Source organism: Cyprinodon variegatus, unplaced genomic scaffold, assembly GCF_000732505.1.
Source record: "Cyprinodon variegatus isolate N-32 unplaced genomic scaffold, C_variegatus-1.0 Scaffold352, whole genome shotgun sequence".
Classification (NCBI taxonomy): Eukaryota; Metazoa; Chordata; class Actinopteri; order Cyprinodontiformes; family Cyprinodontidae; genus Cyprinodon; species Cyprinodon variegatus.
Genome location: NW_015150805.1, coordinates 609,809 through 626,208, shown reverse-complemented (window position 1 = coordinate 626,208; position 16,400 = coordinate 609,809). Strand labels below are relative to the sequence as shown.

At 37.3% G+C, this 16,400-nt stretch overlaps 1 protein-coding gene across 1 annotated transcript in view; it reads right to left on the bottom strand.

Moving 5' to 3' along the window:
* Window positions 1-374: 374 nt before the first annotated feature.
* ezh1 (enhancer of zeste 1 polycomb repressive complex 2 subunit) overlaps window positions 375-16,400 on the bottom strand; it is a 17,936-nt gene continuing 1,910 nt past the window's right edge. The window contains exons 3-21 of the mRNA XM_015385930.1: window positions 15,546-15,730; window positions 15,279-15,404; window positions 14,878-15,000; window positions 14,584-14,701; window positions 13,135-13,356; window positions 12,562-12,664; window positions 10,981-11,144; window positions 10,758-10,849; window positions 10,504-10,666; window positions 8,889-9,073; window positions 7,592-7,683; window positions 5,895-5,923; window positions 5,675-5,800; window positions 3,519-3,697; window positions 3,339-3,434; window positions 3,169-3,250; window positions 1,293-1,373; window positions 1,113-1,197; window positions 375-992 (exon numbers count right to left, since the gene is read on the bottom strand). Coding sequence (XP_015241416.1) covers window positions 932-992; window positions 1,113-1,197; window positions 1,293-1,373; window positions 3,169-3,250; window positions 3,339-3,434; window positions 3,519-3,697; window positions 5,675-5,800; window positions 5,895-5,923; window positions 7,592-7,683; window positions 8,889-9,073; window positions 10,504-10,666; window positions 10,758-10,849; window positions 10,981-11,144; window positions 12,562-12,664; window positions 13,135-13,356; window positions 14,584-14,701; window positions 14,878-15,000; window positions 15,279-15,404; window positions 15,546-15,725 — 2,307 coding nt within the window. The 5' untranslated portion in view covers window positions 15,726-15,730 and the 3' untranslated portion in view covers window positions 375-931. The remainder of the gene's footprint in view (window positions 993-1,112; window positions 1,198-1,292; window positions 1,374-3,168; window positions 3,251-3,338; window positions 3,435-3,518; window positions 3,698-5,674; window positions 5,801-5,894; window positions 5,924-7,591; window positions 7,684-8,888; window positions 9,074-10,503; window positions 10,667-10,757; window positions 10,850-10,980; window positions 11,145-12,561; window positions 12,665-13,134; window positions 13,357-14,583; window positions 14,702-14,877; window positions 15,001-15,278; window positions 15,405-15,545; window positions 15,731-16,400) is intronic.

Sequence of the window (16,400 nt, the reverse complement as noted above, 5' to 3'; positions counted from 1 at the left end):
AGAGTGGTTTTTTTTTCATACCACTCTGCTGGTATGAAAAACCCAAGACAAAGGTATTTTTGAACAACAGTTTAAAGTGGTAATTTAAGCAATGAAAGGTAGGGCTGTAAACATATCATTGGACAACATTTCATATATATATATATATATATATATATATATATATATATATATATATATATATATATATATATATATATAAAAACATAAAACTCAGATTTTAACGTATTGTGATCATGTTGAATTGGAGTGAAAACCTTTGCAAGGCACTGTATTATTGTTGCTTTCCTTTTTAAAAACAATGGTAGAATATAAACTACTTTTACATGGGTGTGTCTTAAATGTGTAGAATAACACTGGTGATTTACGTTTTACATCGCTTCACAACCTTTCTCTGCTATTATACAACATTTCACATGCAAATCTTTTAGCTTTACGATTTAGAATATTTTGGCACTTTTTTTATGTTTAAAGGAAGACACTTACTTTCACTATATTATTTTATTAACATGGTATGATGATGTTTGTATGTTTGCTGTATATACAATGATCTGAGTACCAATTCTTGAATTCTGGCGAGGTTTGACCTCTTCTTCGCCATCTACAAAGTTACATTCAGTCAGTCGGTTTCTCACCTAGGAGCCTATTTTTGCAGAAAATTGACACAAATTAGCTTATATCGTGACAGAAATGTGTTAATGATGGTAGCTTTCCAGCAGACCAGTCAGGATACAAAGATTATAATCCACAATACTAAGTGACTGAACGGGAAGAGTATTTGACTGAAGCTAAAGTACTTGCCTTTCATGTTTAGTTGATGTGTCAAAAGACAGCACATGCATTGAACTGATCTACATTATGTATGCTGGAAAAGCTTGCATAATGTACAAAGATGTCAAACAAAGGCCAGTCTAAGGATGTAATAACATAGCTAAATCAGGTCCACCTCCCTCTCTATTCCCACGTACTTCAGAGCATCTGCTTGGCTGTATCTGTGGGTGAAAAAATGAAGGTAACAGTTTTACAGAATAGAATTATAAAGATTTAAAAAAATGTGTGTAGGCCTTTTACTTTTAAAACATTAGAGAGTCACATAAAGCCAGTTACTGTACCTGTAGTCAAAGAAGAGCTCCTCCCCCTGCAGGATAGCTCGCTTGGCAAAGATTCCGATACGGTGGTCTCCATTAACCATCACAACTGCATTGTTGGTAAAAAACAAACAAACAAAAAAACATCACCAAACAGAAGTCCTCAGGAAAAACCCTGATTCCAAATTGCAAATGAAAACTCACCTTTAGCGTAGCAGTTGGGATTAACCGAATGATTTGCAAACCGTATTTTGTTCCCCTTTCTTGTAGCATCCACCACAAAATCTGCAGAGACAATATTCTAGTTCAGGGTTTTTGAAGGAGGGTTCAGTTAAAAGTTGTGTAACATAGTTTATATTTTGCCAGCCGAAGATAGATTTCCTGGATTCCTATTTTTATATAAATCTAGGTTTAAGCTCATCAAATCCAGTCTCAAACATTACGGTGATTTATGTAAGTGCTTTATCTAAACCCATCAAACTCTTGTTAAATTTTCGGTGGCAGGTCATTTATTGATAAAAGGAGGTAGAGGGAAATGAGCCACCAACGATCCTCCTATGTTAAACATGTACTAAGAGCATTAAGTGTTTAAAACCCCATTTAAACTATCCTCTTAAAAAGATCCTTGCCGATTTCGTACTGAGCTCAGTTAATCGTTCAGAGCTCGGTTCCTTCCATCACGCTAGCACGGTTCTTCGCCTCCTAGTGACGATCTAAAGTGCTACCGCTCTGCAGCATTGAAGGAGGGAATCAAGCTAATTAAAATGGCTTATGTTTGTTCGTTATGTTTGGTTATAATTGGGACATTTTGTTGTTTGGAGGGAGACAGGCAAAGAAGGCAGCCTTTGGTGAATTTACTTGACAGAGTCTGGTTTTGGGAAGTGGATACTCAAACGTTAGTTTATTCAGGGATCACAGATGCAGGAAAATAATGAAAGAGATTGAGGTTCATCACACTGCTAAGCAGAATCACCACTGGAAATTGTGTGGCACGGTAGGGAAGCTGGTATTTTTACGAATGTCTGAAATTTCATGATTATGGAGGCTGACTGTAAGGAGATGACGCGGTCTGCTCAAGTGCTCTTTGTTAGCTGAGAACTGAGCCTGAACTGAACTGCTCTGAGCCTACTGATGAAATAGTATCAGTTAAGCACGGTTTGGTTGTGTCTGGCACGGTCCGCTTCAGTTTGCATTCCATTTACAAGCAACAGTCATCTCGGTTACCGTGCTCGGACCGATCTCGACACAGTTTCAAAAGGATAGTGTACATGGGGCAATAGTAAAGGTAGCTGTATGACATCAGATATTTGTGTATAAAGCAAAACATTTAGTGATTTAATTTTTTTTTACTGACTGTGCATCGGTTAACCATTCTGTTTGATAACCAGTCTGAAAAGAATCACATAATTTGTTCCATTCATGTTTCAGACACGACAAACTGGTTAGTAGCACCCTGTTTTCAACCTCCTGTTTTATTTCTATATAATCATTGACTTCTGTATAAAAAAAACGTACAAAAAATGTTAAAGATAGTTTAAAATTCACAAACCTGCTTTTTGTACATATCACTATTTTAATGACAGCAGATTTGTGTAAGTAGGCTTGCACCTTAAAAAAATAAATCTAAAAAAGTATTTTTTTTCCCTAAAATAAGCTAATTTTTTTTCTTGAATTGAGGAGGTGAGTGAGGCATAGGTAATGGAACAAGACAAATTACATTTAAAATAATAAGAAAAAAAACATTTTCTTATTTCAACTTCATATTGCTAAATTATCTTATTTTAAGAGTAACATAATAATTCAATTGGCAAATCATCTTAAAATAGAATTAAGGGTAAATACACTTTATTCAAGACATTTTTTCTTATTTCTAGATCGTTTTTGCAGTGTGGGCCTTAGCTTGCCATTATGCTTAATGAAGATGCTGTGAGTCATATCTATTCAAAATAAGATATCAACTGCTTATTATCTTTAAAATGAATTTCAATTCAAACATCCGAAGCTTTCATTTCAAGCATTTCCTGATAAGCTTAAATAAAACGTCTGGTAGTTCATAGCAGCAAGAAAAGGGAAAACTTGCCATTGTTCAAATTGAAAAGGAAGCTTGACATGTATTTGTCATAGATCCTTCCCCGTCGGTCTGCCTCATCTTGAGAGATTAACTGCAGGCATAAGTGAAAAATATCTTTGTAAGAAGCTATTGTGAATAAAACATTTAAACAGAAATCTGATTAAACTGTTTGGACATGCCTCTCCGCAGTACTCAGAGATAAATTCATTCTTCTGCACAGGTTCCTTGATGAATGTTCCCCAACCAGCAACATCTGATGGAGCGAGTAGCAAGTGCTAAAAAAGAAGCGGTATTTTAAAGATTGTTTTCATGGTGCGCAACAGAATCCGATGTCATTAGTGTCGGGCTCCTAAATGAACCTTTTTGAGGCCTCTTTGGATGCTGCAGTTCTTACAGGAGACCACTTTGCTGTCCCAGTGGTCTGCGGCTCCACAGGTCATGCAGAGATCTGGGTCGCACTCTCTCACAGCCAGGTAGCACGGACACTGTTTGGTGTTACACTGGGTTTTGCAACGGCAACCTGGGAAACGGTTCTGGCCTGAAAACCATTTAAACACAAGGAAACCGTGACCAGGACAATCAGGAAACCAGATGGGCAAGCAGATCATTTTGGCCACTGGTAAAGTTTTTTTTTATCATTGTAACCTAAAAGGCCAATAAACAGCAAAAAATGTAAACCTAAAGAAGTCTTTTTTTCTTGAATTGAAGAGGCAAGTTATAAACTTTGCCAGTTAAACATCACAATTCACATTTAAAATAAGAAAACACAAAACAAAAAAACAATTGCATTGTCTTATTTCAGGAGCATATTATCCTAGGTAATTATCTTATTTTAAGAGTAAAAATACTAATTTCATTGGCAAATCATCTTAACCTTATTAACCTACTCAAATTAGGGGTAAATACACCTAATTTATGAAATTTTTAATTATTTCTAGCTTGTTTTTACAGTGTATGTGCATGTATATACAAATTTGTTGCATTCAGCATGTCTTGGGATCATGTGCCATGCATGCATTGCTCCTCCTTACATTTGTTATCCATGGCTAATATATATTTTTATATTTTTCTTCCTTTTTACTCAAATGCAGACTTGCATTTGTTGTGTTATTTTTTTTGTCATAAATGGAAAAAAGAAATATTGGCTTGGAAAATCAGTCCAAAAAAATCTGCAGCACATATATGGGGCTGGCTAGACTGATGTCAAAATAATCAGTATTGGCCATAATTTAAATGTATCTCTGCTGTTTAATTGTTTATTGAGAAAAACAGCAACTCTGTCTTTCACATAACTGAAACTGGATGCATTAAAGCGTCTAGATATGAAAAAGATGACTAACTTAGCATCCGAATGGGAAAGAAAAGCAGACTTTGTGGCAGTTGTTTTGATACATAACAGACCAGTCTGAGCATTTTACAAACTGCTGATCTAATGGGATTTTTAAGCACAATCATCCCCTGGGTCTATAAAAAATACAGCAAAGAAGAGAAAACATCCTGCAATCAGTTGTGAAGAAAAAAACCTTGTTGATATCAGAAGCAGATAAAGGTCCTACTGCCGTGTTTAGTCTCAACCATTGTGCCTTTGGACAAGACACTGTATGATGCCATTGTGCCAGTATGGACCAAATAATTTGGTTTCTACCAGTTTTAAAGGAACAAGAGTCTAATCCTGTGGTGGCAAGGTGCACCTGGTGAAGTGGCCAGAATCTATTACAGACACATTTTTGCAGACTTGTTGAAATACAGTTTTAAAGAGAGCAGCATAACACCCTCTGGGGAGGTGAAGAAAAACCTTAATCAACATTAAACTAAATATTCTGTTCAGCTGGGAAAACTGACCATAACAAGAGGCCCTGATGGATTTTTCTCTCTGCGGTGCTCTTTAATCCGCCATCCCTTCCCTCTCTGGGATTTATGTGTCAAGTTTTTTCAGACTGGAGGAGTTTGACTCATGCTGATGATGCTTTATATCAGGCACAGAGCCTATGACATCCCTTTGATTCCTCTCCAAGTCAATGGAGCACACACATGTGGGAAAGGGGGCTGCTTCCTGTTTGGCTTGGGCGCTTCTATGTACGGGAAAGGGCGGCGTAACATGGAAGAGGGAGGAGAGTGAACAAGTGAGGGGGAAAAAAAATCCTTCCAAGCCAGAGAAAGATGTTTCCTTCTTTTCATCTGTTGTAAGAGCTCATGAAGGAAAATTCCTCCACCATGCAAATTCCTCCACCATGTGGCCATTTCAGGGACAGTTCCTCTGGGCCTGTCCTCCTGTAGGGAAAGCCTGTGGCAAACACACAGCCATCTATCCCCCCAGAGAGGATAATTTCCATTCTGAACACTGCCAGAAAACTACAGGCATTTAAAAATGCCCCATTACTGCTATTAAATGTGCTTTTTATATAAAAAAAAATATTTTCACCTACAACTACGAATGACCTGGAAGAGACCAAACACAGTGACTGTTTGTGAAAGACCAAAAAAATAAAGGTGGATAGCAAAAGGTGATACTCACACTCATGTTCACACTGGCAAAACTTCTCACAAAAATTCTGGGTCATCACACAGGGGCAAGAGCTGTCACACGGATGGTCAGGGTGGTCACATGGCTGATAGTTGTACACCTGATTGGACGAGTTATCTGGAGCATCGTGGGGACAAAACAGAAAGACCAACACTACAAACTGTGCTCCTGAGCAAGGCGAAGTAATAATCATATCATAGGATTAATTTACCTTTCTTCAGCTGAATCTTTGCCCATAACCTGCAACAACAAACAATTAAAGGCACTTTTCAATAATTGGCTTTGCAGTCGATTACTCCTAAATGAGCACGAAGGGACAGCAGACGTATTGCATCAAGTAGTTGACTTTGCAGTCAACACTGAATGCATAGAGAATGCTGGTCATGTCGGTAGAAAGGAAAGACTTATTTAACAGGAAGGAACCCTCAGCAGACCTGGAGCCAGAGCCAGCGACTGATTCAGGGTTTCAAAACCTAATACAGTAACAAAACACAAAAGCAACAGTAGGAACTTTCCTTTGCTAAAAAAAAGGAGACTTGATGGCAAAAGTAGGTATTTTAGTGGCTTTACATACAACTAAATATATAATCTCTAAGCCAATAGTGAAACCTATGGCTAAAGGAGGAATAACTCAGTTTAACTGAGGAGGGAGACAGAGTTAAAACCAAGTGCATCATGGGTTATCTTACTCTTGGCTTTCTCTAGGGCAGAGGTCGGCGACCCAAACTGTTCAAAGAGACATATTGAACCGAATAAACAATGTCTAGAGCAGCAAAAATGTAAGTCTTATATAACCATTATATGGAAACACGGGCGCTAAGTGAATTAGGACACTATAAAAAAAGACTACATGGGCTTAAATATATAATAATCATTGATGATTAAATGTTAATCCTGGAGCAAATGTCATTTCATGTGACTACTCTCTCTGCTGTACAATATTTGGTGCTTTAAGTTTAAATTCCATAACAAATATGTTTTGTTGAATTGATAAAATTATAGAAAAATAATAAACAAATCAGTTATTTGGTGTTATTTCTATTTTGAGGATTTGGGGAAAAATGGAAGAAAATGTACATCCCTGCATCAGAGCACTACCTGTTTGATCTGTGGACGGTTTTCCATGGTTGCAAGAAAACTAGCTGCAGTAGTTGAGTTTGGAGATGCAGTCCACTTCTTAATTCTATCTTTGCTCTCCTCTAATTTATCCAAAAGTTCTGCAATCACAATTTTTTCTCTCACTCCCAACTTGGTGGTCGGCTACATATTTAACATGCCTTCCCTGAAAATGTCTTTCCCAATAACTCTGTTTATTATTTGCCAGCTTCTCATTACAAAGCTAACATGCAGGCAAACCTTCCGCATTGGTAATGAAAGCAAATGATTCAGGACATTCTTTTTTTAATCATCAGCTATTTTCCTTTTTTTTTTCCCCTTTAAGATCCATGGCTTGAGACACACCCGCCGCTTTGCTTACAACAGCCACTTGCCAGGCACAGCGCCGCGCTGAAAGGTGTGTTGCAGGCTATGACGCAAATCTTCTTTGACAGAAATGTTTACATTTATTGTTTAAATTAATTTATAAGACATTTTTTTACAGCATTGGAAAAAAATATTACTGTTCTTTTGGCCTCATGCACACCAAAACTAACAAAAAACCCCCCACCTTTTTCCATTTTCATTTTTCAAGCTCCAGGGTTGCCGACCCCTGCTCTAGTGCTGTCAAACCAAACAGGGTTATCTATCTTGTTGAATTGTTTATCTGTTTTCCAAGTATATTTAACTCCATCTCCCCCAATTATAGAAAATGGAAATAAAGGACATTTGTGTAGAGTAAACACAGACTGGTTGAAACCTTGGTACGAACACAGTTCCAAGGCGCTGTGGGAATAACAGCTGATTACTTGCCTGTGTTTCCTTTTCTTCTTCTGGGGCGAGATGCCTCCATCTACTAAAGGAACACGGTGGATCAGAACCTCTTTTGCTGCAAACTCATAGACCTGGTGGAAAGGTCAATAACAGCCGTTTTAACCAGAAATCAGTCACTAAGTACACAAACAACTTTGTCCTTATAGCAATGATATGCGCAAACTCCATTTATCAGCTTTATTCCATCTACTGCTTTCAAAACTAGAGCGCAGAGACCAAAATCATGAGTATATCTGTACACACACTGACACACAAACCACCTCTGGTTGCCAAAACTCAGATTTGGCCTCTTCCCCAGTACACATACATACATAATGCCGCAGCTGGCTTTAGCATTCTAAATGAGTGAGAAAGTGGGTGGGACTTTCTGGATATTAGCAGGGTTGTGACAGCCCAATACTAAATCTGTTGCTTTTAGACAAGAAAATGGGCCTAAAAGGTGGAATATAAAATAAAGAGACTTGATCAATATACTGTTATAGAGAGTACTAATAAAACTAACACTAAAATGACTCCATATCTGGCTTCTTTGCAGACTTGCATCATACTGAACTATGAGAAATGTCACATCTGGTACAAATCCTTGTTTATGGGGCCACATGCCATACAGCCTAATTAGCAACGCCATGAAACCGCAGGCTCAATAAGCATGTGTCATTACACAGGAACTGATGCAAGCCCACACCCCCTCAAAAACAAACCAGGAATACGGTTTCTACTTTATAACTAAACAACCATGTGTCAAACTGAGATAACATAAAAAGAAGGTCTCTTTGGTAATTACCATTAAACAAAAGGTGTTAGATGGTAGTATATTATTTTGTTACATGTTTAATGGCTTATTTCATGTACGCTTGTTCTGCTAGAACGTCTGTTATGGGCTTTATAAATAGATCAAGGTGGAGCTCAGTTAAGATGATGTTCTTTGCCTTAACTTCAGCTGAATCCAGTAACTCTGAGCTACAAACAGTAAGCTGCTACTTTTCTTTACAATGTGAATTTGCCCAATTTTAAACTTACCCAGGATGCATTTATGTGAAAAGCAGGACACTATACAACAGCTTTTTTTCATGTTTTAATACCTGTTTATCTAAGGTGAATCTTAATTCTAATAAAAATATTCTGTTAAAAACACAAAGTGGAAAAAAAGCTGAAAAATGCTTCTAAAATACATTTTCTAAAGAAAAATAAATGCATTTTTCTGTTCCTGTTTAAGTGTAGTAAAGAACTAAATGTCTGTTGGAGTTTTCTAATTAGTGCATTTTAGTACTTTTACCTGTTTGCAGTTCTTGGTACCAATAAGACGTGCGATGGAACAGAAGTTGTTAAAGTATGTGCCATGCAGCACCCTGAAGAGGGACTCCTCAGCTCCACTCCACTGGACCACACAGCACTCCTGCTGCTCAGCCTCATCCTCCCCTGGGCGCAGCTTGATTGGTGTCTGACAGCGAGAATTCCCCTCTTTTTCAGACGCAAAGAGAAAAAAAGGGATTTATCACAAAAAAGAAAAAAAAAAGTTTCAATCTTTTTAACTGTTACTTCTAGAATTTTTGGATGATATATCAAACACAGATGTTTAAAGCTTGGGACACAGTTTTATAATTCAGTTTCCTGAAATGTCTGGTGCCTTTTTTTGTTCTTTATAATCCTGTTAGTTCACTACACTGAAGAAATGATCTAGAAATAAGTCAATATTTCTTTGATTAAGTGTATTTAGCAATTATTTGAGCATGTCAATAAGATACTCTGCCAATGGAATTGGTATTTTTACTCTTAAAATTAGATAATTAGATAATATGCACTGAAAATAAGACAATGCAATGTTTTTTTTTTCCTATTTAAATGTAAATTGTCTTGTTCCATTGGCAAAGTGTCTCACTTACCTCCTCAATTCAAGAAAAAAAAAAAATCACTTTTTTTAAGAAAATATGACCCATCTAGATTTCTATTTTTTCCACTGTGATGTTCTATAATGCACTTCTGAGGCCATCATAGAGCAGCTGGATTTGGAATAACATCAGATTAAGCACAGGGGGACTATCAGAAACTGTTAATTGCCATTTCTAAAATTGTTTTGTTGTAATCCTATAGACACGCTCATATTTGAAGGAGGGTCTTGAATATTCAAAACTGATTCTTTTCCTTTCCAGAGGACAAGGCAGAGAGAGGTGAATGTTGCCTGGCAACAGGCTGGGTGGCTCTGTGCTATGGCCACATGCTCTACCTTCTTCATGCTCTGTGTCAGTCTGCTCAACAGTCTGATTTTCCACATTATCTTTACACGTGTGAGAAAGTCTGCTGAGTCACCGGCTAAGCACAGGCAGTTTCCGGCACTGGTTTCAAGAACGGTGCTGATGGAAATACAGATGAGATATGCAGGGTGAAAAGAAGACAAAAAGCCAGCGGAAAGTTCTCATATTTCGCTCTTTCTGCTCTCTACATTAGCATGTAAGCAGAAATAAAAAGAAGGGAGAAAAGCAAGAAGAGGAATGGAAAGGCAAGGTTTATGCAGAGTTATTCATGCAGAAAAAGTGGTTTATTTTATTTGGCAAAGGAGAGTTGATATTGGGAGAAGATCTGAGAGGGGAAAGCAGGATATGGCTTAAACGCTTTGATCTGCAGCCAAATGTTGCCTTTTTCATACAGGAAGCTGCGGGTGAGGTAACACAGTCATGTAGAAGGCAGGAAAATAGAGGAAGGTTATGGTAAATGATGCATCTAGTCTATGATTTCTGAAAACAAATTGTGTTTGAGCTTTGCAGAGTCCACCCAAGAGGAAACTCTAACTTCAAACACATTACAACATTTATATTGCAGAGACTGAAACTTCTAGGATTATTTAATTTTTTTGAAACAAAACAAACATCTTTTAGCTACAAATAATGTAATACCTGAGGAAGAGGTGGTTTCATGGTCACTTTCACCCTCCTTGCTTTCCTCAGCAGACCCAGTTGTTCCAGAACCTGTGGCGCTGGCGGGTCGCTGCTGCCTCCGTCGCCTGCGAGATCTCTGCGATCTTAACATATTCCGATCCACAAACTCTTTAGCTCCTTTCTGCATTAATGAAGGGTTGATAGGAAAAAACCCCGTAAGTGTTGAGTAATAGAAATGCTTTCTGAGTACAGAGCCCATGGCTTGGGTATACCTGACGCAGGAAACAGTCGTCGCCACACGGTTCAGTCTCCATGCGGATCTCCTTACTCTTCCTCTTGTAAACGTTGGGTGTTGCATGAAAAGCTTCATGAACAGAGACAAAGTATTCTCACTACCTGCTGCACAAATTTTAACATTCAATGTAAATATAATAAAATATTGCAACAACATTATATCTATCTGGGTCTTGAATGAAGCAAAGAAAGGGCTATTACGGTGAAGAAAACAGTCGTATTTGAAGCAACGTCTACAGAAGAGAGTATGGAAGGAATGCAACGACTGCTCCCTCTGCACAGACTTTGCAAAAGGTCCATCTAGGTTTGGGGTGCAGAGAGGGGGAAGCTTAACGGGGCCCGGTGGCTCTTGCAGATCCTTGTACCTGTGAAGAATGCGGGAAAAACATGTCAAATGTATTTTATTGGGAAATGATTTCACAGTAAGGTGGAAAAGTATTTGCTGCTCTAGAAATATCTCATTTAAATATTTCACACAATCAAACAGATTTGATATTACAAATAGGTAAACTAAGTAAATACAAAGAGCAGACTTTTTCAAAGGAAAAATATGGTCCAAAGCAACCTTATGCCATGTAAAAGCAGAGATGTTCCCCTTGTTAAATGAGTTGATTAATGGTGATTAACCACAATTTTTGGTTTCAGTATTAATGTACAGATTCAAGTCTAATTAGTGGATGGCCAGCAATATGAAGAAATCACTCAAACAGAGCCTGATCAGCAACTTGAAGTTGGCCAAAAAAAAATAATCTAAAAAACCAATGCATCATGTCTTGATCTAAACAATTTAGAGAGCAGTTGAGAAACATCGTCATTAGAATGTATCAGTCTTAAAAAGGTTTTAATAAAAGAGACAGTCATCCTGTAGGACTGAAAATAACCCAAAACATCTAAACCCCTGCCGGCTCCACCTGCTTAAAATAAAATTATTAGAAATGATTAAACAAAAAAATTAAACAAAGAGATGCTAGAAAAGACATTGTGTGATAAAGTTCATGGGTAAAATTTGAGCAGACAAAATAAAAGAAGATATGTCCAATTCCATCAGGTATAAAACTCACCCAACATTTAATAAAACTGCATTATTTGATTAGAAAGCTTGGCAGAAGGGTCAGAAAAATATATTCTACTCTGCTGAAAACAAACGTTTGGTCATTTTTTAATGTATGGTTGAACTTTGGGAGCCTAAGTTGTGGTTAAACTTTAGTTAAACTTTAGGACAATAATCTAAAACTCAATACCAATCCCGCTCAGAAGGTTTCATTAAAAACAATACATGAAAAAACCCCAAAAAGGTCTGGAAATGGCCTATTCAAAGTCTTGATTCAAGCACTTAGTGGAAACTAGGTGAATGAAAATTCCCCATAGAGTGTCATATGTCTCTGGATATCTTTATACAAGATGAAATTATTATTTAAAAAAACAAAAATATTAATTTTCTATATTAGATTAATCAATCTGTTTGATGATTAAACAAAGTGCAATGTTTAGACATATATCAGGCTGTCATACGGTGTCAAAACTCTTTCATATGACTAGAAGTAACACAAGAAACAATAAAAATAATAATAATTTGAATACAGAAGACTTTTCTGTAGATGTTTCTTTCTAAATGTTGAAACTCTTTCAGATCTTGTTGCAAATACACTTTTGAGTAGGAGAGCCAGAGAGGAACCCAGCATTCTTAATTCACCTCTAGCTGCTTACATCTCCATGGTGAACGCTAAGCAACAGACTAATGATCACGGTGCAAACAGATCCCCTTTACTACACTTTTCTTACTTTTCTTTCAGCTCCTCTGTAGTGCCCTTGTAGGGGAACATTGAGGCGATGGCTGTAAATATCTTATCGTTGGGGATCCTCTTGTTGCTGGACACATCCTTCACTTTTGAGAAACAAAGCAAGTCGTGTTACACAAGAGATCCTGATGTGACCAAACATCAGGTTTTGATACAGATACACAAACACACATTATGCAACTTGTACGTTTACACATTTTGCAATAAGACTGTTAATTTTTTCCAAATCTCATGGGCAGTCAGTAATAATAAAGTTGTTCTTAACAGATGTACTTCTCTTTTTTTGTTGTATCTTTGTACATTTCTAATGGATTCAGTGTAAGCAAAGTGTGCAGCCTCCACTTAATCCAAACACAGCTCTGTAATAGGAGTCAGGCCATATCAGTGTCATGAACAAACAAGTTCCCTCAAACAAGGGAAAACAAGGGCAGCTTTAATGCAACAATGCCAGTTCAAGAGCTGCTGTGGCAGGGCGACCTTGTGGCAGCTGCAGTGTAGGAAAGAAGAACAGTATGTGCCTTGTTCACGCTGAAGCACTCCAAACACAGAGACTCACCCTCACTGGTGCCTCTCCTTTTTCTCTTGATTAATGTTCCAGCTTTAGTCTCTTCTGAGCCTTCCACCGAGCTCCTCCTCATCATCCTCTCTTCTTCTTTCTTCCCCATGAGCTCTGCTGCTGTCACTCCTCCCTCCTCCTCTTCGTCTTCCTCATGGTCAGAGTATTGGCTCAAGGCATCAACAAGCTCTTTAAAGATCTCGTCGCTTATGAACCCACCCTCTGCAATAAAAAAAACATAACATGAAAACACAAAAACCATCAAAGTTGTTCTTTAAAACATCTTAAAATTAGACTTCTACTACGAAATTCAGATAAATTTTACCTACAATTTATGTAGTACTACTATGACAACCACAAAATTTTTTGGTTGATAAGCCAATGCAAAGTGTTAATATTTAAAAAATATATATTTATATTTATAGGTAAGTATATATATTTATATGAATAAATATATATATATAGAGAGACAGATAGATAAAATAAACAGCACATTACTGTGTAATATACTCAAGAAATCTGATGCATTTTAATGCATAATTAATGCAATCTAACAACTACAGTTATGAAGTTTTACAATGCAAATTTTACCAATAATTTATCTATAATTTTATTAAATTTACAGGGGATTACAGGTTTGAGCTTCAATAGAATTGAATGAGAAATCGCCACTGATATAAAAATATATATAAAGAATTATTTTGCAAAAACAGATAAAAGTCATCTTTGAAAAAAAAAATAAATTTGGCAAAAATTTTTTTTTTTTGCATAGCACTAATAAAACGTTTTTGTTTGCTGTTGAAAATGTTTAAAAAAAAATCAGAGTTATCTTTTTTTGCAAAAAAGGCCGATGGTCAGTATTGAGGGACTCACAGCTAAGTGGTAGCGGCTGTTGACAGTTCAACTATTTGTTTTGCATTCAAGTAATTTTACTCTAATTGAAACCAATAATAATAATCTCAATTGTGGGTTTTGAAAAGATACGTAAAGCATCTCCAGAACACTTGTGGAGTTGGTGCTCTCCTCATCTTTGGCCTACATATAAAAGTCTTTATATTACAGAAAACTAACAGCACATAGAACCATACTGTAATTCCAACATCATCTCCATCCTAAAACACAGCGTTGGCAGGATCGCTCTACATACAGGGAAATTCTGAGAGAGAATTGGTAGAAGCTGGTTACAAGCTGGGGTGGAGGATAAACAAACACCTGAGCTACAATGGGAACGTTTGGAAGAAAGCTTATTCATGTGTTAAACACAGACGTTCAAAGTCATTATTGAAATCAAACGATGAATCAGCTACTCTAAAAAGTAAAATTTCAGTCTCTTCAGGTGCAAAGCTGATAAGACACAAACCCCCAAAAATATCCTACTGTGATTATGAACCATGGATATGAGTCACAGGAAATAAAAGCACTTTTAAGGCACTGTTTATTACTTTATACCTCTGTCACCATGAACGCCATCATAGTTGTCAATGAGCTCTTCCAAAAAGGCCTCATCCTGTTCAAGCACCTCATCACCCATGTAAGGGATGTTGTGGAGGAAGGTCTCATCCTCCACCTAGAAAACAAAAAAACTCTTATAATATAATGTGAAACACTATTTGAAGCTCCATTCAACACAGTGACTTGAGATATTTCCAAGTGCTTCAAAATGAGGAAAATGATATATTATTCACAAAAACAGATGAAGAGAGACCACAAAACTAACAACACTGGTAAGAGGGTGTATCTTACCATGAAGTTGTGCTGCAGTGGTGACCATGAGTACATAAAGGGGATCCCTGCTACTGTAGACAGAGGCTTCATGGCAACGGCCTGAGAATTGAATTCTGGGAAGCCAAACTCCACGGTACACATCTAGAGGAGGAGCAGAGGTGAGCTACAGAGGACCCTACTCTGAAGACATCCTTTAAATAATTATAAGCTATTGCTGTTCCATCTCAGACAGAGAAAATAGATAAAATGCTATGAAAAAACACTTTTGCAATATAATCTCCTTAAGATAATCAGTTTCCTCTTTTACTGTCTGATTTGGTTGCCTTAAGATTTATAGTTTTTACTTACACGCAGAATATAAAGCTGGATTTTTTAATACATTTTACTAATGATCAATCACTTTTAAACAGAGAGCATACCTTCTTGTTTGCCAGAGATCCACTAAACGTTGAGACAGGAACAGCCTGAATCCTGAGCTTGGACCACTCTGTGTTTAGGAGATTAGTCTGCAGCTCAATCTTCTCCCTGTTGGACGTGAACAAGCTCTGGAAACAAACACATAAAGACCAAAGTGTGTAAAACACAAATAAAGGCCATAAACCACATATAAACACAACAATGTTTTTTTCAATAGACATGGACTTAGATAGATATATTTGATGTGTTAAACAAATGGTTTAACCCACCTTTACTTTATCAACTTTTTTAAGACGTTTTTGCTGGCGAAGGCGCATATACTCAGACTTGACCCTCCTTCTCCACTCCAGCAGACTGCGGGAAGGGGTGAAGGAGCCAGGCTGCGGCTTTGGGGTTGATGGGACGGCACTGGTGCCAGAGGCCAGGGCTGCAGCAGCTGTTTCTTCCATTATTCCTTAAAAGGTCAAAAAGTTATTTCAGCAAGGAGGTTGAACCTGGTAGTAGATTCAAATTCCATATTGTTGGTCGGTCACCTGACCTTCAAAATAAAATCACTATTTTAGATTTTGCTGTAGTTTTGGGAGTTACTCCAGTTAATTTCAGTTTCAGTTAATTTGATCTTATTCTCTTATGTAAATACTCTTTACAAGCTAAACAGGATTCATAAAAGATAATTTAGGTTTGGAACATTTCTTAAACCTAATGTTACAGTGCTTTATCCCTTCCAAAATCAATGTTTTGTGGGAACACAAACTTGCTTCAAAGTTTATTCGCCCCAAAACTGCTAGCATCAGATTAAAAAAGAAAACAAAGATTTTCTGAATCAATCAAGGGTCCAGCATGAAGAGAACACTGGGACCCCACTCTCACTGCCCAGAAAAAAAATGTATTTAGCAGCATGTTGACAGAGTGGACCTTCAAGTAAGACAAGAATTTACAGATTCCCAGGTGGACAAACCAAACGGCTTCCAGGCAAACCTATATTTGCATAACAAAACAAAAACAAAAACAGAGAGAACAGGAAAGAAAGAGTTGGACCAGCCAGGGTAAAACCCTTCCAACCTAAGAACACTGTAGCAGCTGTTAAGCATGGTGGAGGTAGAATCATGTTGAGGGTCTGTTTA